Source organism: Cnephaeus nilssonii (assembly GCF_951640355.1).
Source record: "Cnephaeus nilssonii genome assembly, chromosome: 12".
In the NCBI taxonomy this organism is placed as follows: domain Eukaryota; kingdom Metazoa; phylum Chordata; class Mammalia; order Chiroptera; family Vespertilionidae; genus Cnephaeus; species Cnephaeus nilssonii.
In genome coordinates, this window is record NC_137083.1 from 67691600 (window position 1) to 67719435 (window position 27836).

The window sequence follows — 27836 nt, forward strand, 5'->3', positions numbered from 1 at the left end:
GGGCTGCAGAGCAGATTTTTGTGGATGACTTGCTGCTCTCCCATTCTGCGGGCATTCTTAGAATAAACACTCATATATGATTCAACCCTGTCTCTGCTGAATTGGCTCAAGTAGTGACAGGCAGCCCGGACCCATTGGTTGTCCGGTTTCAAAACCACTTCATGAAATCATTCCCATTTTGGCAAAATCTTGGTTCCACTGATTCCCTTGTCGTCAGCATAAGCAAGACTTTGGGTTAGAAGCCCATCTCTGGGACTCACCTGCAATGGACAACAACAGGCCCCACCGCATAGCGCTTGGCCTGGGACGCCTTTCTCACGAAGGTCAGCACGGGCAGTGAGTATTCTGGCACTCCCATGTCGGGCCACTGCGTGTAGTGGTACTGTGTGACCACCCGCCCGCTGGGCCTTCCTTTCTGGGAGCCCTGGAAAAGACCAGACAACCAATCACAGGAATACACACAAAACACATGGGGCTCTTAAGCAGCTTAGGGTTCATAGCTGGATGTCGTCAGTCTGTAATGAAGCAAATGTGCACACTGTTGTTTGTGATGGTTGATCTTAGGTGTTGACTTGGCCAGGCTGTAGTGGCCTGTGGTTTAGTAGAACACCAAGTCATACTAGATGTTTCTGTCAAGATATTTTTAGATGTGATTGACATTGAAATCAGTAGACTTTGAGTTAAGCAGATTATGCTCCAAAATATGAGTGGGCCTCATGCAATTAGATGTAAGCTGGAAGAGTAGACTGAGGTTTTTGAAAGAGGAAGGAATTCTCCTCACGTCTGTAACACAGACACTGCCTGAATTTCCACCCTGGAGTCAGTCAATCTCAATCTCTCTCTCTCTCTCTCTCTCTCTCTCTCTCTCTCTCTCTCTCTCCCCCTTCCTTTTTCCCTCCCTGACTACTACATCATTGTTCTGTTTTTCCCCTTCCCTTACTTTAAGCTCCACTATTTTTAGTTGGATGTGCAGTGACCAAAGGGGCAGGAATTTTTGTTTGTGCATCAAATCCACTGCAACCATCAGCACCATGTCCAATCTAGCTCCAAAGCCAAGGCTGGCATTTAGAGACTTGGAAGAAACTTTGGGATTGAGGTGTGGTTATATTAGGTGTACCGGTTAATGATGTGGATTATTTTCAATAGATGGAGTTACACATATGTTGATATATATGCAATTTGATATGTATGCTATTTTGTTATACTGACAAGAAGCTTCAAAACTTCATATGTCAAATTTGCTGAAGGTGTTAACATCATACCGGTAGTTATTTTTACACTTAAAAATGTTGAATTTCGTGCCAAAAAAAAGAGCATCTGCGGGAAGTTTTCATTCATTACTTTATTTTGAAGAAAAGTGCTGCTGAATACTTCGGGAAGCTTATGGTGAACATGCTCCATCTCAAAATATTTGTGAACGCTGGTTTAAATGCTTTAAAGTGATATTTTCAATGTGAAAGACAAACATGTCCAGGTCAAACAAAAAAAAATTTGAAGACCAACAATTACAAGCATTATTGGATGAAGATGCATATCAAACTCCAAAACAACTTGCAGAAAGATTAAACGTTGCTCAGGAAACAATTTCCGATCATTTACAAGCAATGGGAAAGATTTTAAAGGAAGGAAAATGGGTGCCACATCAACTGAATGAAAGACAAATGGAAAACCGAAAAGTCATCAGTAAAATGTTGCTTCAACGGCACGAAAGAAAGTATTTTTTTTGCATTGAATTGTGACTGGCAATGAAAAGTGGATTTATTTTGAGAATCCCAAATGCACAAAATCATGGGTTGATCTAGGTCAACCATCAACATTGACTGCAAGGCCAAATCGCTTCGGAAAGAAGACAATGCTCTGCATTTGGTGGGATCAGGAAGGTGGGTGTATTATATGCTTCTAAAGCCAGGTAAAACCATTAATACTGATCTCTACCAACAACAAATAATCAATTTGAACCATGCTTTGATCGTGAAAGGACCAGAATGTTCCAGAAGACATGGCAAAGTAATTTTGCTTCATGATGACACACTTCAAAATCAGCTGAAGACACGTTAAAAGATCTTGTCTGGGAAGTATTAACCCACCCGCCGTATTCACCAGACCTTGCTCCTTCAGATTACCACTTGTTCCGATCGATAGCACATGCACTTTCTGAGCAGTACTTCAAAACATACAAAGAAATGGAAAATTGGGTCTCTGAATTGTTTGCCTCAATACAAGAAAAGTTCTATTGGGATGGTATCCACAAATTACCTGAAAATTGGGGAAATGTGTAGTTAGCAATGGACATTACTTTAAATAAAGCACTTTTGATGTTTCTCTTGAAATTATTGTGTTTTCATTGATTATAAAATCTGCTATTATTAACCAGTACACCTAGTAATACGAACACTTAATGCCTTTATTATACATTTTTACCCTATTTTCATTATACCATCCACTCACTTGAAAATGGGCCAGATGTGTTACTCAAATCAGAATGTCCATCATTTATGGACTCACCTTTTTTATCTTTGTGTTTCTCAGAGTAAAATTTCTCACAGTATAATAGGCAAGCATTTGAACACTCTTCTGAGTGACCAGAAAGTTCCCATACTCTTCACTACCATCAGCAGGCCAGTACTGGTCACATTTTCTCTGCAAAAGGGAAAGTAAAGATGCTTTTTCCATATCCAATGCGCAATGTACTGGTAAGAGCAGCGCCTAAAATCTGTAAAGGTCTGAGACTGTGACAGGAATGGACTTTCTCACTCTTCAAAATATTTCTTTCCTTTCTAAGTGATTGCAGATTGGCTGAAGAGGAGACCCAGGGACAGATCAAAGAAGCAAAAGGGACTTGCAATTATCTGGTCCAAACTTCCCTTTTTCAGATGAGGAAAGTGTGGCTAGATGTATCTAGTCACCATAGGGCAATCTCACTCCACATTGCTTTTCAATGAGCCCCATTAATCTTCCTCAAACTATGAAGAATGCATTTCAATAGCAGATAACTGGATTAATAGTGAAACTTTTTGCCCTAAAATGATAAGTTTTCCTTTAGCTGTCATATTCACTGGAAAGGAATCCTGGTGAGCTCTCCTACCTTTGGTTGCTTCCTAAAGCTGACTCCATGAAAGCACTTTGAAGCGCCTCTAGTTGTTACTTTGGGGATGCCATAAGGGATTACCCACATACCCTTCCCTTCTCCACGAGGTTTGTGATCATGACGATGACTTCCACATTATGCTCCCATATCATTCTCCAGAAATCTTCGGCTGTGGATTTCAAGGGGCCTTGAGCAGCAATGTAAGCTTTTGGTCTGGTGTAACCCTGAAGAAATAAATGAAACCATTTCTTACTAACTGATTTGCATGCCATTTTTAACCATCTAAGACTTACGTTTTTAGGTCAGCACATTTATTTTTCTATAAAAGAAAATCATAAAAAAATAAGCCTGCAAAGCTGGATAAACTTAATAGTACTAAAAAACACAGCAACTCTTCTTTAGCTACATGTTTTTGTAGAAAAAGAGGTGCACCATTCTGTGCATCTTTAATCCAAGTATATTTACTCTAAGCCTATGGACTTTGCTTAATATCTGGTCCTTAACTGTGCCGCTTTGAAACGTGGTCCAGGCATTGGGGCTCAATTGTTTACAACAGTTAGGAAACCTCTGGTGTCTCCTTACCCTTTCCTTGGTGGAACTGAGCAACGCTAATGATTAATAGCTATGCTTCACTGAGCACCCGTTGCTGGCCAAGATGCTCTACAGACATTGACCCTAATCCATAAGCTATATGCAAAATGGAAGCACCATCCTCATTTGAAGATGAGGACACTGGAGCTCAGAGGAGTTAAGTGGCTTTCCAAGCTCCCACAGCTAGCCAGCGGCAGACCTGGATTCAAAACGGGTAGTGCTGACTCCCAACCCCATGTTTGATATGACATACTTATTGCCTTATCTGGAAGCAAGAAGTGGTTGCCTACAACAAGCCCACTGTATACTTATATTTGGTGCTCACTTCTTTGAATTCAGTGTTCCACTCAGCGTAAAAATGAAGGCAGCAAGACTGAGAGCTCACTGTCAGGAGAATAACGGAGCTCCACTGACGTTCCATTGACCACAGTGAAACACCATAAGTTAGTCCCTGAGGAGCTCTAACAGGTCCTACAGAGCTGGGTGTCCTGAGGGATGCCCAAGGTTATGAAGATTGATAACTGGTTAGTAGTAATCACTTTTAGCCAGCACCACCTTGGAAGTTTTTCAGTAAGGATTTATTGATCATCTGTTATCTACACAGCATTGTGCCAGGGGTTCTGGGACATGCAAAATAAGCACTGATCCTGCCCCTCATATTGAAGGGGTTATAAACCTCCCTAAATCTCTATCTATCATCTATCTATCTATTTATCTATCATCTATCTATTTATCTATTTATTATCTATCTATCTATCTATCTATCTATCTATCTATCTATCTATCCATCCATCCTACCCTGAGTATACATTGCCAGCCTGAATCCCTTACACATCTAGAAGATAAACCGTATATATGAGCTGGGCTGTTATTCAGTCTGAAATCCTTTAGACAGGGGAATCTCTCACCACTGATTTGTATTTCTTATAGTCGATCATATAACATGTATTAAATACTAGTATGTGGCACAATAAATTCTTACTCTAATATAATTTCTATAACATTTAAGTTAAAGCATGCTTACATCAACATAATTGGCATTGATGTAATCAGTCAGTTTGCCATCTTTTTCAGAAAGTTGTGCCAGCTTAACCCTACTGTGGTCATCTGTAAAAAAAAAAAAAAAAATTTCATTATAGCATGGACTACTTTTCAGCATAAAGGTTCTTTCTATTTACATAATAATTTGTCAAGTATAATTAGAATCAATGCAATGTAATTTACTATAGCAGGCTTTTGGGGACTCCAGAGATGACAAAGATAAATATAAAAATAACAAGAGCTTCTGACTTCAAGTTTTCTAATGTAGAAGGTGAGAATGGACATATACACAGAAAGGAAGGCTGAGGTGTTGAGAGAGGTGCAAAGTAGTAGGGGGGCATGAAGGAAGAACCTGTATTGGTTTGGGATGATAAACATTTTTGTAGAGACTGAAACCTGAACTTGACATCTTAGGTAGGTGTCTAAAGGTGGATATTGGGCTATGAACTGGGAGGAGCCACTGAAGGGAGAGAAGAGTGATGGGGTCTCAGGAAGCTGAGGAAGGATGGCTGTATATGTGCTCTGAAGGTGAGGCTGATGGAGGAAGAAAAGTACAGAAGGAAGCACAAGGGACCTAGGAGGCATCTGTGAATGGTTATGAGAAGGCTAATCCCTATTTTGTAAAACCATTGTTTGAAATTCTCTGCTATTTTTTAGACAGCCCCTTATTCTGAAAAAATAACTTTGCTTTCTAGCCTGCTTGAATAACAAGGAAGATAAACTTAGCTGTCTGACCTTGTAGGCCAGAGACTAGATACGCCCATACTCTCATGCCATGCCGGATGTATTTTTTAATTGGATAGAAATGTGTTGTTTTCAAGGCCACACGCTTCCTGCGAGATAACCACTAAGCACACATAGGGCTGGCTCTTTAATAAAAAGAAAAATTCTGCTTGTTTGCTCTGCTTAGAATTTGAGTTCATTTTTCTCTAAGCCCACCGGTGTATATTAAAGTGTGACTCCAAACTCTCAAAGTGTTGCTGGTTTTTCTTTCCGGTTTCTGCAACAGTTACACAAACAGCTCTATCAAGGGAAGAACCTCAAAGAGGAACTCCTGCAAAGGGAGACAGGAGAAATGTTGCCCAACAGCAGACATGGATCCTGCCCTGTCCATAAAGGGGGATGAAAGCTATAGTGACTTCCACACTGTGTACTGTGGCAATTTAAATATGTTGAAATGAAGCGTGTGGGATTAACTGCATTTCCACAGAGAAACTATTTGGGGGAACTACAGAATAAGAAAGAAAAATGTTACAGGAAGAAAACATGGTAGTTTCACAGGGCAGACTATTCTTTTCAAGGGTAAAGAAGTGAGTACAGACCAAACCGTGACAAGATTTAGAGATATTCAGCGATATTAATGCTTCTGTGATGACAGCTGCTCACACAGGTGCAGGGATATAAGCGGAAATAATGTATGGCAATGGAACGAGGAGTGTGAGGCAGTTTCACTGATTTTTGTACTTTTGTTCTAATATATTTTGGTGGATGTTACTGGCTAAATTTTCGGAGTTGTTTTTCTCCATCTCTAAAGCAGGACTGTTAATTACCTATCTTGCCAGATTGTTTCAGGAATTAAACGAAATAATGTTTTGTGGTGTTTTTTGGTTTTTTTTTGGGTCCTCACCTGAGGATATTTTTGCATTGATTTTTAGAGAGAGTGGAAGAGAGAGGGAAAGACAGAAATATCAATGTCAGAGAAAACATTGATTGGTTGCCTCCTGCACACGCCCCAACCAGAGCCTGGGCCTGGGAGAAGTCTGCAACAGAGGTACGTGCCCTTGAACAGAATCAAACCCGGGACTCTTCAGTCCACAGGCTGACACTCTATCCACTGATCCAAACTGGCTCAGGCTAAACAAAATGATGTTTTCACAGTGCCAGGCACATAGGAGTTGTTCAACAAATGTTCATCTCCATCTTCTTCTTAGTTACCTGTTGGGTATTTTCTATTTAGCTGGTAGAGGGAATAGTTTAACAACTTCACCCTCTCCAAGAAGCAGCTGAGTTTTTGTGTGCAGCCAGACAGTTGCTTCAGTTGAGGAAGACAAACATGAAGGGGGACCTTCTACTAAAAAAATAAACATCGGTGTAAGCCCCATGGGAAGACAGGCAGCATCTACGCAAACTATTTAGAAAAAATGTAATAACAAAAGTGCAGTTTCATTGGCCTCCAGAAACTAGACTGGAACCAGTATTTAAATAACCAGGCTGGTAATACTATGTTCATAAGGATCTAGGGGAGCACACGGAATATATAAGAAAGAATGTAAGTAGAGATTCAGGAAGGGGGGTGAAGATGGATTGCAAGAGATGGAGGGGAGGGAATATAGAAGAAAATCATAGGGAAGAGATATAAACAAGAGGTGATATATACAAATGTTGCATCTTTATGTTGTATACCTGAAACTAATATAATGTTGTATACGTCAATTATACTTTAAAAAACAACAACAGAAGAAAGATGGTAATTTCATAGGAAGAAAGAGGTAAACTTGCATTAAGGAAAAGAGCTATTGAGAAGAAAAAGATAAACATAGCTAAGAAAATAAAAGGAAATCCAACTAACCCTTTATAAGACCCCAGGAAGAATGACAAGACCGGGAGGAAAGAGTGGAAGGGAAAATAAAGTCCAAAGAAAATATAACTTGGTTAATAAATTAACATAATAATAAGTAGATCTCAAATGCAAATAAGACCATGGAATTCCTATATAATATGCAAATAGACCAAACAGCAGAACTGAACAACCAATCAAAGTGTAATATGCTAATGATATGCTAAGGCTGCTCAACTGCTTGCTATGATGTGTACTGGCCACCAGGGGGCAGACAGTCAACTGGTTGACCAGTTGCTATGATGTGCACTCACCACCAGGGGGCAGATGCTCCGACCAGTAGGAGCAGCAAGGGGTCTGGTAGATAGGGACTGAGTGAGATGGGCTGGACACGCCCTGGAGCCCTCCTGTGGTCCCTCCCTGGCCCCATCATACACTGGTGGGGTCCCTCAGCCTGGCCTATGCCCTCTTGCAATCTGGGACCCTTTGGGGGATGTCAGAGAGCTAGTTTCAGCCCGATCCTGCAGGCCACTCCCCTTGGGAATGGGCCAGACACAGGGCTCATGGCTGGCAAGCACTGCTGCAGCAGCTCGAGCCTCTCCTGATTGGGACTGACTGGGAGCAAGCCTGCACAGTGGGGCCGGGATGAGCGGCAGGTAGGAGCTGCAGGTGGCGTTGGACTGTGGGTTTTGGCCGATTCCTGCAGGCCACCCAGAGGGACCCCACCCGTGCACAAATTCGTGCACCAGGCCTCTAGTACTAGTATAAATAATGACAGAAACCATAAGAACAGATTTATAGTCAATGGGACCTGAAGAAAGGACTGGATTAAAATGAGTTTGTTTTATTTAAAAGAAACAGGGAAGTGAGGGGTGGGAAGAGATTAACCAAAGAATTTATATGCATATATGCACAGCCCATGGACACAGACAATAGTGCCGTGAAGGCCTGGGGAGGGGGCCCAATGGGAGCCAACAGGGGACAACTGTAATACTTTCAACAATAAAGGTAAATTTAAAAAAATGAAAGAAACAGGTGTCATTAATGGCAAAATGCATTTAAAGTGTAGTGATAAATTCGATGTATTATCTAACACATGTCTTATTCCCTGACATAAAGGTTCGGCAACAGCGACCATAGGTGTGCTGAGAAGACTTGAGGACATTGTTTAAAGGCATAGCAATGACAATGGTAACCAAGTCAGAGCTGAATGAAGGATATACTTACAGGCAACGATATTTACGTATCGGTTCTTGTGCTTGTTGTCTGGGTGATTGGAGCTGTCTGCTGTGATACCTAAGTCAACAGTACAGCTCTGCACTTCCTGTAAAGAAATTGTACGTGCAACATTTTCACATGTGTCCTTTCAGACAAAGGGCCTTAAAATATAATGAAGACAAAACAAACAAAATAGTCTATCTAAAAAAATTTTAGCATGTTACAACTATTTCTTGGCTAAGAGAAAATGCAGTGAAATAATGCCTTACCTGGTAAAACTCTTTCAGTGTCTAATGAGGGAATGAATGCCAAAAAAGTAAAGAAATCAAATTCCACAGCACACGACAAATGAGAAAAAAAAGTGTTCATATTAGGTTTACAATGGAAAACTATGATCATGCAATAAATACATTTGTCAAATACAAAACAGAATGTTTCAAACAGTTACATGCAAATCAAAATTTCTAACAATTTGGAACTTTAAAATTATGTGAAAGGAAAAATAAACATTTTAAAAAAGGACAGTGGTATAATAATATGATGGTTTTAAAAAAATTCAGATGAGGAAACCCATCTATTTGATGACACATTTTGTCAGATTAGTTAGATTTGCTAATATCCAAATATAATGCTATTTGATCACTGTAGCACTATTTTAAACTGTGAATTAATGATACATATTTTTGTTTGAGTAATTTTAAAGAATAAAAGACTTCCTATTAGGTGGTTTGAAATAGATTTAGGGTTACAAAATATTAAAAATCTCCAAAAACTTTTTATCATATATTCTAGGTCATTTTGAAACAAAAATTTAGATAGCATTACTTTCAATACACTGACCTATTTTTAATTTAAACTTTAATGGATACAGAAAATTACTTCTGGCAATTATCTTTAAAAATGAGCTAAAATCTTTTTCAGGGATATTTTCTAATTATATGAGTTTGGAATTAATAATTATTTAATATTAAACAATAACATGAAAGCCTTATACTTTTTTGAGAAAGTATATAACCCAAATATAAACCTGGTTAATCACAAATGGCCCAGCCTCTCTTCAAGTAAGCTTTTAATGTCTCTTTTGCAGCAAGTCATTCTGACTCTAGACTTAAAAACAATTTAATATTTAAAAGGTATAGCATTATTAGTTACTAAGCTAATTATTAAGTTAATTAAAAGTTTTCTTTCTTGAATCAAACTGTGAGTTAAAAGCAATGGAATTAAAAAACACATTCTGAGGTTATTAATTTCATTATTACAAATAGCATAGTAATATTCAAAATGATTGTATAGTTGTGAAAGCGATCAATCTGCTTTTGCCCATATGCTATCAGCAACTTTATTATAAATTGTCTATTTTTTCCTGATGGTTTTTCACATTTGGAAAATCAGACCTATCCTTGGCACATTCTCCCTCTTTCAATTACGATTTTGTTTGAGGTGAGCCTGGTAGTTTCTATGAGTTAACATCGGACCACTCAGTAACCTCTGTTAAGTAAGAACAACTAATTTGACGTTTTAAATATGTAATTCTTTATATTATTCCTCTTTACTTAGTCATTGTCTCACACTGATTTCTTATTCAAAGTAGCCATGGCTTTCGTTTCTTTTAAGATCTTGTGAATTGCCTATTTTAAATTTAGTGAAAAGACATCACTTTTCATTGCTATTTCTTTTGATTTCTTAAAGCTTTCTAACCTGTGGCACCTTCCTTCCCTAAATGCACCTTGGTTGGCGTGACTCCTGGGAAGCAGTTGTTGGGTGCAATGGAAAGAGTGGCATACCCTCTGGTCAGGAGCAGAGCTGAAAGTGCTTTAAAGAGGGAGGTCCTTAGCCTGGCAGGCATGGCTTAGTGGTTGAGTGCGGACCTATGAAGTAGGAGGCCACAGTTCGATTCCCGGTCAGGGCACATGCCCGGGTTGTGGGCTGGATCCCCAGTGTGGGGTGTGCAGGAAGCAGCAAATCAATGATTCTCTCTCAATGATGAGAATTCTCTCTCTCCCTATCCTTTCCTCTCTCAAATCAATAAAGACATATATTTAAAAAAAAAGAGGGAGGAAGCCCTTAGAGCACTGGGATATTCAGAAGGGAGACAGAAAAGCCATGTGATGCTTCCTAGGGGAGGAGGTGGGACTGAAGATCCCTAGTTTTGAATCCCAGAATTTTAGTTATTAATTCACTACTATGGAAACTGAGTTCATCAGTAATGTAAATAAGAGCAAATAACTTCTAGAGTTGGGTGAAGGCTGAATGTAGAGTCACCTAGTACAATAAGTGACCCTATTTTGAAAAATCTGTAAACTGATAAATTCACAGCAAATTTATCTGCCTCTTCTAGCTAAGAGTATTTTAAGAGATGTTACTAGAAAAATTTTCATTGATTGTAAATTTTAAATGCTTTTTAGAAGTGTATATTTTTTTGAGAAATTGGGATGTTACTTTGTATAATATTTACTATACCTGTATAATAAATGCTTCTGCATTTACACTGCTGTAATATTTATAATTAACTGTTTGTATATACTTTGGCTGAGAAGCATGAAATTTAGTCATTTAGGGTAATTTATATAATTTAGAAAATTAAAAGGAATCAGTGTTACTAATGACTATTATTTTTAAAAAGAATGCTAGAGTTCTGAACTTTATGTGCCAGTATTAACTATGTTGTTGTTTTTTAATTTTTCCACTAGCACGACATGGCTTTTTTAAAATGGAAAACCAATTTTCTAAATTATACGATAACCATAACACATCTCCTAAACACATATATGGAACTAATATTCTCACTAGAAGTGAAAATGGTTTCCATGTCATTAGATCAAAAAATAGTCTACTGCTGAATCGTTTAAATTTGCTATTTTCCCTATTACTTAACATAGATGTAGTAAAATCATACCTCGAATTCTTCAGTAAACCCACTACTTGCATGTAAATCTGCAACATGCTTTGGAAAGTGCTTTATTGGAATTGCTCCAACATCATCTAAGTGAATAAAAAAAAAATGAGGTTGGAAAGGATGATTCAACTTACATGAATGTGCCTCCCATTATAAAGATTTATTAGGTGGCTTCTTCCAAAACAACTTCAAAATTCAATTAGTCTTATAACCCCAATGAAACATTTAGCAACAATTACCAATTTTCTCTATATTTACTACTAACCATAATCTGCATTTTAGAATTCTGATTAGATCAAGCATCTCTTTCCTTTTATATTCCAAAGAGAGAAGATTTCATTTTCAATGTTAAATGATAAATACCACCAAAGCCTCACTTCTTATCAGTGAACTGCAACTCTTTATGGCCAACTTTCTTTAACATGAGTAGGAGTTGCATGTACATGCTAGGGAGAAATGCAGAAACAATATACTTTCAATTTTACCATGGACATGATATATAATGCAATTTCAGTTTTTAAAAAATTGTATGGCTCAATGTCTTACAGTTAAATAGTAAGATTTTTTACAGTTGAAAACATTTTTCCTTTATTTTCTATGTAACAGAGAAGACTTATATGCAGACTATTCATTGAAAATGATGTCAAAAATCTTTGGGACTTTTAATCTTTAGTATTTCAAGAGTTTTAACTTGAAAATATACTATGAAATCAAAGTCATCATATCTGTGAGTTAATTGTGAAGAGGCCAAATTATTTCAACTGGCTCTATTTTTATTCCTGGAAAGACTTTCTTAGATTAAACATATTACTAGTTCACAGCATGCAATTTCACAAGTGATTTCTCTGACAAGGAAACATCAAACACATTTCACTAGAAACAGTTATTTACATCAACAGCTGTTCAAGCATCCAGGCCATTTTATATTTTTAAGCCTCAATTACCAAGAATTGATTGATTAAAAAAAATTAGAATCCATCTGTTCTCTCTCTTAGATGAGTATACCTGAATACTAACATTGAATTAGCCAGTTAAGTTTAAGAAACTCTAGACAAAGGTGTAATTCCACCTTCACACCTACTGGAGGATCTTGCCTGCAAGTAGCTTTTATAAGCAGACAAGGAAGCAGAAATAATTTGTCGCATCAAAATTGTTGGTTTTTTACTAAAGGTCCTTCAAATCCACTGATGCTATCCTGTACAGGTAACCTCTTTGCACAAGCAAACTGACTACTTTTCATTTACAATTATGTTATTTTGCTAATCTCTTTTATGAATTGGTCTGCAAGTGAGACCCAAATACCTTTTTATTTTCCGATTTCATATGAAAATGCACACATTTGGGTGATCAGGAGTGCAATTTTGAGAGCTGAGCAGGGAAAAAAAAAGGAGATCCCTTGATCACTACTCTGAGAAGCAGAACAGGGATTTTGGATTTCCTAAACAAGGTCCTGATTTTGGATTTACTCTTTATATTGTTAATAATAACCTATGCTGGACTTTGGATAATATTATGGTTAATTTGCATACTCAGGCTAACAGGATATGTAGAAGAGGTATGTTTGAAAGTGAAGGGGATCAAAATGGAATAGATAACAGAACTGAAAGTCTCAAAATCCCTTATATGTCCATGAGAAATTGTGTTATACCCGTGGTCGGCAAACTGCAGCTCACGAGCCACATGCGGCTCTTTGGCCCCTTGAGTGTGGCTCTTCCACAAAATACCACGTGTGGGCGCACATGTACAGTGCGATTGAAACTTCGTGGCCCATGCGCAGAAGTCAGTTTTCGGCTCTCAAAAGAAATTTCAATCGTTGTACTGTTGATATTTGGCTCTGTTGACTACTGAGTTTGCCGACCACTGTGCTATACTAACATAAATACATAGCAGTTTAATACAAAGAGTTAAATAGAAATAAAACAGTAGTGGATTAAAGACACAGAGTTGATGAAAGAGGAAAAACAGCCCAAGATGTCTGATTCCTATGCCTGTTAAAAGTTACAAAGAAAATGCTTCTCTTTTTCCCATTTTTTAAATCATGAGATTTCAGAAGATAATATCAGGTGAAACTTGTGTCTTTAGCAATAATATATGTAGTACCAGAAAATTTAAAAGGAGGCTTCTGTAAAATGGCCACATGGATGAATTTTTCCTTTTGTTTTCCCTGATTTGATGACTTTCCATGTCCTTATCTCACCTTCTATCTGTGCTTCTTCCATAGGTCACACATTTCTAGACAATTCCTTTTTTGTTACCTCTTTCATGCTGAGAGGTTGTACAATGGTAGTAAAATAAGTGTCTGGGAATGTAGTCATAGTGTGAACTGTAGGGTTAATGGGTGTCTTAAATGACACTGGCTGATTCTTGCATAGTGTTAATCAGGCAAGTTCTGATAAAAATAGTTTATTTTTTTCTAACATAGTTAAGAAACCTTTTTCCCACACAAATGCAGATGATCAGAAAGAACTAAAGATTCTCCTCATTTTTGTTATTTTGTCCTATCCACCCTACTGCACTGGTTTAGTCCATTTTTGTTGTTTAGGTTTCCATTAAAAGAAGGTGAAAGGACCAAAACTCAGCATTATTCTTAACTAATATGTTATTGCTATAAATGCTTATGTTCTTTAACATAGTACATCTGAACCATTATAAACTATTTTCCCACATCATGTGTATGGTTAAGAATGTTCAAACTTTCTGAGAACAAGTTAAACAACTGGGTGCCTGATACATGATGTAACACATATTTTGGGCAACACAAATGTTTACTAAAGTATATTATAGGCATTTGCAAAGTACAATAAGGACAACCCTTCCAGCATTTTGCTTTTCAGTCAACATCAACCAGCTCCTCATGGTCATACGTTAAACTATTACCTGCAACCGGAAAGATAGGTGTTGGAGGTGTGGATATTACTCTGGGGGAAGTACTGTCCTCCAAGTAAAAGTGTGCAGTCTGGAAGCACTTCCTGGAAAGGAAAGAAAGCAATTTAAACTACCAGCTGCCTCAGAGAATGAGACAATTTCTGCGCTGCTTGAAAGTCATGACAGAAATCTTCAGAAACAAAACGTAAGGGGAAATCTGTATCTATTTTATAAAACACAAAGTATTGGAGCAATTCATGGCCTCCAAATTTATCTCAGTTTTATGTACCAGATGCAGAAGAGCAAGTGGATATCAGACTTGCTGTAAGCAGTGATGTATTTGAAGTTGTAGTTGAAGTTGTAGCTTGGCTGAGGTAGAATGTCTTAACACCCTAGTTACTCTTCCACTGTTTCTACCTAGGACAGGACCACAGTGGAAAAGAGCTTGTCCAAAGCTATTTTCACTCAATATTTCAGTGACCAGGCCCTTCCGAGCCCAGGCAGCTGCTAGCAAAAGGCAGCAAGCTATGATCACGTAGAAATAAAATTCCACAGTGGTAACATTTTGGTGAAAAAAGAAGTCAGCTTTATACTGTATGATAATGCACTGATGACAGAACAAAGTGAGGAAATAATGAGCATATAACCAAAAATAGGGGTGATTTTCTTCCCAACAGATGCTAGCCTTGTTGATGAGGGTTTTGAGAATAAACATATTTGGAATCAACGGTAACTATAACCTACAATGTCACCTGAATCTATTTCCATTCAGATAATAAGAGTAACATCTGGTAAGAGCACACTACAAACTACTGAGAAGAGCAAAGAACCAACTGCTGCTATAAACGAATGCAAAACATGCTTCATTTAAAAATTTAGATAATTAAAACTGCTAATGACACTCCTTGATGTGGGTCATTTAATGTATTTGAAGTATTACTCATGAGTGGTTAAGTTTAAATAGAAATATCTGAGTAAATGCCAATCTCATTTTCCATTTAAAAGCTTCAAGCTACAAGATATTTATCCTAATGAACTCTAAGATAACATTTATTCTTCCACGACACACCTACATTTTTTCAGTAATCAGTTCTCTGCATCAATTCTTCAATGGTTTCCCAATAGAATGGTATTCAATTATTTCAGGAAAGACTAAAGACCCTTCATGATTTGGTCCCCTGCCTACTTCAACTGTCTCATCTCCTATAACTCCTTCCCTTACCCAATGGGCTCTAATCTTCATGGCTCCTCTCTTTCTCCCTGGAGGAGGCCCTGTTAGTACCATCTTAAGCCCTTGGCTCTTGCTGTTCCCTCTGGCCACCTTCCTCTTCCCCATCAGTTTTGCATCGGCCCAAAAGCCACTTCCTCTGAGAGTCCTTCTCTGACCAGGCTAGCTAAAAATACCAGCCTAGCTCACCAACTTACTATTCTTTGCCCTTTGTTTGCTTTGTGGCACTTAGCACTGGGTGATGCCTTATTTATGTATCTGTTCATTTGCCCTGTATGTTTTTAGCTGGTCCTCCCTCATCAGAATGTAAGTCCCACAAAGGCAAAATACTTTGTCTTAATCAGTGCAGCGTTAGTCCTCAGTGCTAAGAACAGGTCTGGCATGTGTAGGTGCCCTCAGATATTTGTTCAGTGAATTCACTGCTATCAGTATGAGTCACATAACATTATATAGTTTATTTGTAACCTTCATGTCACAAGAAAAAAAATTCAAAAGCAACGATAGCAAAACCTAGCCCTCTGTTGCAAGGTTGTAAGTCGTTGATAATGAAACCTGTGAGAACATAGATAATGGAGAGAACACAAGAATGCCTTAAAAAACGAACAGGTGGTGGAAAGGAAGATGAGTGGATGTAGAATCAAATGACAAAAGGATCCTCTTCACATCTGGAAAGTGGAGTAGATATGGCAGATCAATGACGAGTGGAGGGATGAGGGCCATCCTATATAATAAAAGCCTAATATGCTAAGTGTCTGACCGTTAGTTTGACTGTTCGACCAGTTGCTATGACATGCACTGACCACCAGGGGGCAGACGCTCCAACCAGTAGGTTAGCTTGCTGCTGGGGTCTGGCTGATTGGGACTGGGCAAGATGGGCCAGACACGCATTGGAGTCCTCCCACGGTCCCTCCCCAGCCCCGATCATGCACCGGTGGGGTCCCTTGGCCTGGTCTGCACCCTCTACAATCCAGGACCCCTCAGGGGATGTCAGAGAGCCGGTTTTGGCCTAATCCCTGCAGGACAGGCTGAGGAACCCCAGCGGTGCACGAATCTGTGCACCAGGCCTCTAGTAGGTCTTATGATAAAGAAACCATCCCCTAGCCCTAGCCGGATAGCTCAGTTGGTTAGAAGATTGCCCCGATACACCAAGGTTTTGGGTTCGATCCCTGGTCAGGGCACATACAAGGAGCAACCAATGAATGCATAAAAAAAGTGGAACAACAAATTGATGTTTCTCTCTCTCAAATCAACCAATCAGTCAATCAATAAAGAAACCATCCTATTGAAAGACCACATTTGAATAGAATTGAAAGCAGACTGGAGCAGAAACCACAGGGAAAGTTTGGTTATCTTTGCAACCACAGATGTAGTCTATTCTGAAACTGGGTTAGACACTTGCTTTTAAGATCACGGAATACAATCTCTTTCATTCCTCTAAAATAAGGTTACACAAGCAGGTAAAAGGGTTTGTATTCATTTTACAATGAGTCTTAAAGCTATAAGATGCGTGAAGAGACAGTGCAATATAGCAGCTGATACAAGAATCTCTTCTACAGCATCTTTGACACATAAAGAAGGCCCAGTCTGAATGCCTTCAGTAACAAGGAGCTCACTTCTTTGTGTTATCTTTAGTTGCTAGATATTTTTTTCTCAAACTACTTCAAAGCTCATTCCCTTCTAAGTGCCTCCAAATGGTACCAAAGGGGAGGCCTTCCTGTCCCACTGTTGTGCCTCTTACTGTTGAAATCGTTCTTGTATCAAACCAGAGCTCAGTCTCCCTATTCCTTTAACACACTGGCTCTAGTTCTGTATGTTACAGACTTTTAGATTACGGTACCCAGTATCTTACAGTATGTATACCCTATCTACCTACGGTCCTCACCTTTTCTGACATTTCTACTCTAATAATACTAACAAGTTACAGATCATTGAACATGCCCTTGTCTGTCCTAACTCAGTATTTCTCCTCCCAGCTGTAGCTGTTCTCCTTCTGATCAAATGCCTCTCTTACTGATATGCCAGGCGAGCGCTGTCCTCCTTCAAGATGCTCAGTGGCATATTCCCTGGGAAAACAACCCCTCGCTGTCTGAGCAGACTCTAGCAATCAGTTTCTCTGTTCCCCCTGCACCTAACACAAACTTCCATTCACAATCACCTTTACTTGATTTAAAAAATGTGCCTAATTAATCCTGACCTCCACCTCACTGGACATTATTCTCCATGATTTTATTTTAAATTCTCTTCTTAATTGGTGGTTAGAGTAATTATTTTGCAATATATTTATTTTGTGCCATATAAATTAAAGATGGGATTTATGTAGACTCACTGTTAATACAGTGCCCGGAGTACAGCAGGTGTTAAGCGTTAAAAGATTAGATGGATTTCCAGGAGCAAGTAAATCCACCAATCATAAATTAGTTTACAGCTGCATTCTAAAGTCTCTAATCTACCCAAGCCCCACATGGGATAACTTAAAAATCTCAAAGCATTTGGAAGGGAGAGGTGGAGCATATAGCTAGAGAAAGATGAATGCATGGATGGATGAATGGAAGGACAAATAGAAAGAGCTTGTCTCTGAGAAAATGGGAAGAAGATAGCATCTCATACAATAGAAAAGATAAATTACAACACATTGGTACTGAGGTTTAACATGTTGCTAATGTTCACTGTAGTATCTGGGTAAATACCAACTCTACTTTTTTTTTTTTTTTTTTTTAGCAAAAGAACCTTGTAAGTAGGAAAATCATACCAAAAAGCTTATAAGTGGGAAATGTTAAAATAGTGCAGGAAAAATTCTGGATGAAGGGCATTTGCATATTGCTACTAGGTAATCTTACCTAGGAAGTGACATTCTAAAAGGCAGCATGGTACTGGGAGGCCTCTATTCTGGGGTGGTAGCTCCCCTCAAGGGCCTACAAACTTAAATTTAAGATGAAGAGAGAATTCGAAATGCTTTTCTTCCCACTCCCACCAGTCAAAACAATGTGTCCATGGCAAGTTCTTTTCTATACTGCTTTTAATGAATGCTGTTTTGTTGAATATAACTTTGGTGGTGTTTTTTTTGTTTTTGTTTTTTTAGATTCTAACTACTAAAAAAGCTCTAAAAAAATTTACCCTTTGTCTTTTTAAAAAGAACTTTTTGAATATCTTCCTTATCAAAGTAATTTTGCATCTTTGAAACTTACAACTTGGCTCATGTAAATTATACCTTAAAACATCTGGAAGATAATTTCAAGGCATATTATTTAATGTACGACAAGATTCACTATCTATAGTCCATCTGTTCTGTATAAGCAGTGACTGTCTTCACGTCTATGTGCTAAGTGTTGATCACAATGTCTCCTGCTAATTATCACTCAGCCATGATGAAAAAGTGATGACTGTTTTAAACTTGCAGACATAGGCCCTATCAATCAACGCTAATCTGATTATTCAATTTACACCTTTTCATCACAGTAAGTATTTAGAATTAAAAACTAAAAATTTGTAATTATTATTCCGTTTTTTTAGATCCTTATACAAATATGAAACAATATCCATCCTTCATGCTGTATTCATGACAGAAACCCGAAAGGTCTGACTGAAATCTTTACGGTAATCTAGTGAGACTTCCCTGCAAAAGAGAAGCCTAATTCTTAGGTGGGTGAGTGAGGTGCCCAAGGCCATAAAGCGAATGCCAGGATGAACTGGGAAAGGGACCCAGATTTTATCACCTCTAATTTATTCTGTCTTCCTGCTACAACATATTTCCTCTCAAGATTTGCACAAAACATAGGGGACCACCTTCAGTTAGGTAAATTAGACAAGAGAGGATTTATCACAACACTCTGAGGTTATATTTTTCTCCTGAAAACTAGGCTAGAAAAATGCTTAAATATGTAATCTTGGAAACACATATAAGGGCCATTGGGACTCCTGTTGGTATGATTTAAAAAAATATTTTATTAATTTCAGAGAGGAAGGGAGAGAGAAAGATAGAAACACCAAAAATGAGAATTACTGATTAGCTGCCTCCTGCACGCCCTACTGGGGATCGAGCCTGCAACTCAGGCATGTGCCCTGACTGGGAATTGAACCATGACCTCCTGGTTCAGAGGTCGATGCTCAACCACTGAGCCATGCCAGCTGGGCTGGTATGATTTTTAACCTTTCCACAGGCTGCAGTCTCCAAGAAGGCCTAAAATGTTTCCAAATTGACTAGTGCAGTGGTCGGCAAACTCATTAGTCAACAGAGCCAAATATCAACAGTACAACGATTGAAATTTCTTTTGAGAGCCGAAAACCTACTTCTGCACATGGGCCACGAAGCTTCAATCGCACTGTACATGTGCGCCCACACGTGGTATTTTGTGGAAGAGCCACACTCAAGGGGCCAAAGAGCCGCATGTGGCTCATGAGCTGCAGTTTGCCGATCACTGGACTAGTGGAATCATATTATTCACAAATGCATCTACATTGGAATTTGGATGATTGACACAAACCTTGAAGAATGTACAATACTGGCATTTTGTAATTTAGCAAATGACACCCCTATCATATTATTGATCTAAAAGGTTACATTTCAAAGTTATTTAACTTCACATGGATGTGAGCAGAACAGATATGTCAAGTTCTGAAATGGGTAAGTAAAAATAGCAAAAATTATCAAAACATTTGATAGTTAGATATAAAATATACACACAAAGCCCAGCTGGTTTGGCTCAGTGGATAGAGTGTCAGCCTGAGGACTGAAGGGTCCTGGGTTCGATTCTGGTCAAGGGCACATGCCCAGGTTGTGGGCTCCATCCCTGATAGGTGGAATGCAGGAGGCAGCCAATCAAAGATTCTCTATCATCAATGATGTTTCTATCTCCCTCTCCCTTATTCTCTCTGAAATCAATAAATATATTAAAAAAAAACCACACACATAAAACCACCAGAGTGCTAATGCACTCTCTATTCAAGGTACATCAGGTGTTATTTGTGAGGAAAAGAGAAACATCTTATTGGTGAAAGTAAAATTAATCTTGCCCAACTTGTAGTTTTATATTTTTTCCATGTATGATACAGGTGAAATAACCCATTATTAATAGAAGATAAAAAACACTCCGAAATTTAATTTTCCATGAAATATCAAATTGTATCGAAATGAGTACTTTTCCAATTTGTAGAAAATAAAGTTAAAATATTAAGTAAGAGATTAGAAGACTCATAATAATTATTTCAATCTTATAACTATAAACTATCTGACATCTTTATTGGAACTTTGTTCTAGCACTATTTACTATGAAGTAGAATTAGGTCCTGCTTTCCATCTTATTTTAAATTTGTTTAACTCGAATTCCCAATAAGTTCAAATACTGGTTTGGCAGGGGAAATAAGATTAGATATAAATAAGTCATTTAAATAAATATGATATCACTGTTGGTGAGGAGGGAGAAAAGCAATATGAATTCTTGTTGAGCGAACATGTATGAATTCTGTACTGTGATCTCGGGACTCTGCAGAGCATGGGATCTTCTGGAAAAAGAGTCATTGGCAACTACAGAACTTACTGAAGAAAGCAGCTTTGTGTGCATCATGTTATGGACAAAATAGGCACCTAACCCATGTACAATAACAGAAGCATGATTGTTCTCCACAGTCTGCAGTCTACTCTGTTCCGTAAAGGAAATCAGGTATGAAATGCAGTTGGCCTTGAAAACATTCTACCCTCGCCAACCAATGTCATGCAACCACATGCTCCAGGGATGGCTCTCAGATACTCAGCTCATTCTGCTACTGGTCTTGCCTCCTGCCTGCAATGCCCTCTCCTTTACCTTTATCTCCACCTTCTTCTTCTTCTTCTTTTTTTACAAAGCCTTGTGAGGGCTTTTAAAACTATTTTTATTAACATATTTTTATTGATTTCAGAGAGGAAGGGAGACATAGAAACAACAATGATGAGAGAGAATCACTGACAGGCTGCCTCTGTATGCCCCACATATGCCCTGACCAGGAATCAGACCGTGACCTCCTGGTTCATAGGTCAACACTCTACCGCTGAGCCACGCCGGCCAAGCCTATCTCCATCTTCTGAATTCCGTCCAGCTCCAACACTACATTTTACGTTTGCCTGCCATTTCTGGCCTGTCAAGATCCTTTGATCTCTTTTAGCTTTAGCTCTTTAGTTCTTTTAGACCACTTTTAGCTTTACATGCATGCACTTTTATAATATTTTATATACTAGTATTTTCATGGAGAATTATTTCTCCTCAATGAGCACAAATTTCTTGACAGAAGTGACTGTCATTCATTCATTTAAAAATATTCTCCCATAGCTGTTACCTTAGGTACATGGAAAATAGTCAATATTTTTGAAATAGTAAATATTTTTTAATAAAATGAGAATATATTTTGGGATAACACATAAAGAATGGCAATATGGATTTACAGCAAAATGTAGTTAATGGATTTATAGCAAAAAGGAGTTAATTATAGACCTTCTGAACAAAATGCTCTTTGAAAACAGAATTAGAAAGTACTAATCTATGCCCTTTCCTAGTTTACAGATATGATTCCCTTTATCATAAAGTTCTTGTTTACTAACAGACACAATCATAACAGCTATACTGACTTACATTGTGTCCATGTTAAACTCACTAATTTGCTTTGTGTTCATCTTGCTATAGAATGGAAGCTTATGATGGATACAATTTTCCCTGTCTTTTAAAGATTTTAGTATGTTATTGGTGGAAATGAAGCTAAATTTCATCCTCAAGGCAAATTATAATATATTTTCAAATCCCATGGGTCTTTATTTTATTTAAAATTTTTTTTATTTTCTAATTAAATTCATATTTTAATTGCTTGAATTTTACTTTTATATATGGGGTACTATTTTTTTTTTTAGTATGCAGTTGATACGCATCTTGTACCTAATCCAATAATTAAAAAACTATTTTTTACTATATCAAAAATTATGCATTCCTAAATAATAATTTTAAAAATTATAACAGTGGGAGCATTGAAGCGGAGAAGCTTATAATCATGTTAAATGTTATGATAAGATTTGAATGTTAGATAAATATGAAAGTACAATTGTAAAAGTACTGTATTATAGTAACTTAAGCCAAAGGTCCTCCATTTTACCTTTCATTGTTTGATTGAAGTATGAAGAATAATAAAATCTTTTATTATTATGACTCTGGATTCAAAAATTAATCTCATTCACAGTACCTGGATAAGTTAATGGTAGCTCTCAAGTAAAAGAAATTTGAATGTGCTTTGACAAACTTTCAGGTAAAAACAGGCAAAAATCTGAGCTTTAAGAGATAACATTTCCAAAACAAACACTCAACTTACCTCCAATAGATGAGAATACCCACAAGAACCACTAGACAGATAAAAGTCAGGGCTGACACGATCACAAGGGGTATAACTGCCTTCTTTTCGGATTCCAACCCCTCAGCTAGACCAATACGAGACTCATGGCTACTATTACTGGCCTCTGTAGTCGGAGAAAATGAAGAGAGTTGATATTTAAATTTCAAGGAAAGTTACAACATTTTCAATCAAATAATTGCAATTTTCAATCATAAACAATTGCAAATAATTGCTTACCTTTAAAATTTTGACTCTATGATGCAAAGAATGTTTATGATTATAAGCCAATTTAAGTAAACCAAAATCTAAAAAGAAGGCAGGCGATCAGACCTGAAGAACTATAATATCCTAACAGAGATTGGCACCTAGGTAGGGGAGCCATAGCAAGAGTGAGCATCATACTGCCTTGAGAAGATTGTTAAAAGGGAAATAGAAGTATTAAAAGAAGAAGGCTATCCAGCTTTTAAATAAAACAATCAGGAGAACAATGCTACTTACTGAATCACCATATAAGAATCATTTTTAATCCTGCAATTAGGTAATAATTAGGAGCAGTTAATCATTTCATTCAAAGAGAATCTTAGGACAACCCTTCTTACATTAAGATAAACCTTACTGAAGATAACAACTATTTAAAATTTAAATGCAGGATGCTTTAAAATGTTATTTTGAATATCCTTCTTATCAGTTTCAAAAATAAAAATATCAAAAATAAAAATACTACTGCACATGAATGGAAGGACTTCATAGATCTAAGAAATTCTCTTCAAATATGCAAATGTAAATTATGAAAAAGGTTAAATTCTCTCCTTGGGTTCATTTTAAAAGGTGACAAGTGAGTATTTTTGTGAGGCATCAGGTGTGTCATTGTTCTAGCATTTTCAAAATCACTGCCACTGGCGCTGTCCTTCCAAGTTGGTAAAGGCGGTTCAGAACCCAGGGTGTCCGTGGCCAGGCACCATCGCCCCTTCTACTCCGAGGTGTGTGCAGTGGGAGACAAGGTGCTTGAACAGTAGAACTGTTCTGCCATAATGACATGCTGACAGCACCACCTGTCTGCCTGGAGAAGTTTAGAAGGAACTACATTTACGTTCTCCAGGAGCTTCTCCATTGCTTCCTACACAAACGGCACATCTGGTGCTGTTGTACTAAGTCCCTTACCATTAGTGACATGAGACAAATGGATTCAATGGAAACTGAAATATTTTGAGAGTGATATACATTGATAAGCAAAATATATCTAATGCAGAGAACTTAGGATGTAAAATGATAGCTTCCTTCTGTAACTGGATGATGCAAAAAGGGCCAAAAATTTAATCTACTCATACAGATCCAAGGCATAGAATCGATACCCAAATTTCCCAAAATGTTTGTTCTTATAATTTATGGATGCATTTTCTTAAAAAAATATAGTGGAATTCAAGGATGTGCCTAAAAATCATAAAATGGAAAAGTGGAAATATTGTAAGTCAACTGACACCTGCGCTGTAGTTAATATCCTGTGAGAGAAGCCCACGTTTACTTTCTACTTTGTTAACCATGTGCTCTGGCAGTTACGTATTAGGGCGAGGCTCATTTAGAAAATGAATTAATCTGATGATGAATCCTTTAAAATATCTCTATGAAATTTACAAAAGCACCTTATTTTATTGTCTTCACACTTTTTTTCTATCATAACGATCATGATCTAAATGGAAAGTCTGTGAGTAATAAATGAAATCACCATTTAGCAAAGTTCCTGGTACCTAGTAATTACAAAGGGTGGTTAATATTATCTGTGTCTGTTATTCTTGAAGTGCAGTCCTTAGTGGCATTGGATCCCCTGAAATTTGTTAAAAATGCAAGTTTGGGGCCTACCCCACATTTACTGAAACTCAGTGGTGCCCTGGCCGGGTAGCTCAGTTGGTTAGAGTGTTGTCCTGATATGCCAAGTCTGCAGGTTCAGTCTCCAATCAGGGCATAAAAGAGTCAACCTGGAGAGCATATGCTAAGTGAAATAAGCCAGTCGGAGAAATAAGTATCAGCTGATCTCACTCATTTGTGGAATATAATGAACAACATAAACTGATGAACAAGAATAGATCCAGAGACATAGAAGCAGCAAACAGACTGTCAAACCTCAGAGGGAAGGCAGGGGAAGGTGGGAGGGGGATGGAAAGAGATAAACCAAAGGACTTGTATGCATGCATATAAGCATAACCAATGGACACAGACAACAGGGGGGTGAGGGCCTGTGCTGGGGGGTGGAAGCAGGCTGGGAAAGGTCAATGGGGGAAAAAGGAGACATATATAATACTTTCAACAATAAAAAATTAAAAAATAAAAACATAAATAACCAGCAAAAAACCCAAAAAACTAAAAAACAAGACTCAAACAAGGAATGCATAAATAAGTGGAACAAGTCAATGGTTTGCTCTCTCTCTCTCTGAAAATTAATAATAAAAAAAGGCACTGTGGGTAAGGCCCTGAAATCTGTGTTTAACAAGTCCTCCAGGTGATTCTGGTTCACATTAAAGTTTGAGAACCAATGATGTACATTAAGTTACATACAAAGTGAGCTTATATAATTACATAGGTCTTCAATGACTACAAATATTCATAACAATATGCATATAAACATATATAGATACATACATATCTCATTTATATATATGCATGTGCAACATATATGAGGTATGTATGATCATATATGTGCTATATAAGATACATAACACATAAAATGAATAACAAATTACCATATATACCATACACACTATGTACACACACTATCCATACACATGTGCACAATATAGTCTTGTATACAGACTTTCTCTTAAGTTTTCTGAGAGGTCTGACTTTAAATAAAACCTTTAATTGAGGAGTTAGAATGATAAATCCATAATAATTAATTATATATTATGAAACCTAGGTTTTTTGTTCCAAGGTGGGATACTACAGGACAATGCACACAATCAACTGATTGCAGTGCATATTATAATAACAACTAGTTGCATTGATTTTTATATTCATTAGTTGAAACTAAAATATTAATTTTGATATAAGCTAAGTTGTATATATAATTTACCGAAATGATAAGGCAAGAATCTACTAATAGACAATTAGAAAATTTAAAAAAACTAAGATTATTATTTTAAAGTACCTTTTCAGAATAAAACATTATAATTCTGGCATTACAAACTAAGCATTATATATATATTTTATTATCTACCATCTCGAAAGCCTAGTCCTAAGACATAGACACCAATAACTCAGGTTTTCAGTCTCAGTTTTGTATTAACTCCCTAACTGACCTGGATCAGATAATCTAGTATCTCTGGGTCTAGGTTTATGCAGTAATAAACTGCATATATTAATATTTGGCTTACCTATATTATTTTGAGGAACATGTCTTGTAAGTTATTCTACCTTTAAAGATACATAATCAAATCATAAGTCTCAGAATTAGTCTATAGGCATTTGACAAAGAGGCCTATTCAATTATTTGATAAGACATACTATGTATTATTTTTTTACAGATATAGGTTTAAAAACAAGCCATAATTTCCCTAATCTTGTTTTATTTTATTTACTTCATTAATTGTTATTTTATGATATGGGATGCTATATTCATGTTGTTTTCTCCTCATCAGTGGGAAAACATACTCTAAATAATTTCATAAGTCTAGTAAGATTTATTGAAGAGAAATTGCTAAGTTTTAGTCAGTAATTCTAGGTTTGGTATTTCCCTATATATACTGTCTTTCTATAAAAGCATAATCCAGCAAGAATATCCAATGATGTCACTACCCAGTAAGACAGAAAAATAGATTGATTCCTGATATTTTCCTCTAAAATGCATCTGATAAACATTTAAAAAATGTACTATAATTGGAGCCATATAACTAGTATTGCCATATATATATATATATATATGGCAATACTAGTTAATATGGTGACCTATGGGTTAATTATTTATTCTCAGATAGAGTTTAAGTTTTTAAATTGGAATGCAATGTTAAATAATATCAAGTCAGAATACTTAGACAACTTCTCTATCAAAATGTACAAACTTTTAATTGCTGCTGTACTGGAAGAACAGCATACAATTGAAGGGATACAAATAATGAAAGAGAAAAAAATCTCCCAATGAGATTGTGTCTATGTTCTGGATTATAAATATTCACTTTTATGCAGTAATAGTGAAAGATGTTACTCTAGCCTGTCTTTTAATTTACTGTTAGATTTAATTATTTTCATTGTTAATTTAAAAAGTGCTTTAAAATTTAATAAAAGCAAATTGTAAAATTCTTATGATCAATTCAATAAAATTATCTAGTATCCCATGTGGCTAATGGTATTGAATTTCCTTTTTTTCTCATTGGCATTTGAAGCAAACATGCTGTAAATAATCTGCTCTAAGAAACATCTGGCCAATAAACTAATTTGCATAAAATACATTAATAAATGAAATGCATCTCCACAGAAAGTGTTCTAACATTTTACATCTTGTCATACAATACCTATACATACACTGCATATTAATGCCCATTATTTAACTTCTTAGAAAGGTGTATAACAAGTACAAAGTAGACTGTGCTTTGTTAGTTTACACTGCCCTCTTTAGGCAACATTAAGATAATCAAACAAAGACAATTTTAAAAAACTAAAACCTTGTTTTTAAAAAAAAGCACACCATTCACCCTCAAAAGTTAGCAATAGAACTTTTTTATAAAGTTCCCCAAGCTAATGTGGTGCAAATTATGTAATTCCTTTTCATGGGGCGGGTCAGAAAAAGGTGCTTATATCATATTACTCTCAGAACTTATAACTCATTTTCGAATTCAATAGAATTCATTTACAACTTATTTTAGAACATAAGTAAATATGAAAATTAAAATCATCTAAAAATAGCACACTTTAATCTATCATTTAAAAAGCAGGATAAGTAAAAATATATTATGCACGCGTAATTGCTCCCACATACAACAGGCATCATGTAGAACATGAAAAACTGACAATAAATAAAAGT

At 36.9% G+C, this 27836-nt stretch overlaps 1 protein-coding gene across 3 annotated transcripts in view; it reads right to left on the minus strand.

The window, feature by feature from the left end:
* Positions 1 to 27836, minus strand: part of PTPRZ1 (protein tyrosine phosphatase receptor type Z1) — a 189220-nt gene that overhangs the window by 19075 nt on the left and 142309 nt on the right. For 2 of the 3 annotated variants that reach the window (XM_079786830.1, XM_079786828.1), the window contains exons 13-21: positions 22808 to 22952; positions 14269 to 14360; positions 11392 to 11477; positions 8765 to 8785; positions 8505 to 8601; positions 4704 to 4786; positions 3178 to 3312; positions 2506 to 2640; positions 261 to 424 (exon numbers count right to left, since the gene is read on the minus strand). In XM_079786830.1, coding sequence (XP_079642956.1) covers positions 261 to 424; positions 2506 to 2640; positions 3178 to 3312; positions 4704 to 4786; positions 8505 to 8601; positions 8765 to 8785; positions 11392 to 11477; positions 14269 to 14360; positions 22808 to 22952 — 958 coding nt within the window. The remainder of the gene's footprint in view (positions 1 to 260; positions 425 to 2505; positions 2641 to 3177; positions 3313 to 4703; positions 4787 to 8504; positions 8602 to 8764; positions 8786 to 11391; positions 11478 to 14268; positions 14361 to 22807; positions 22953 to 27836) is intronic. The other variant, XM_079786829.1, reaches the window with a different exon arrangement.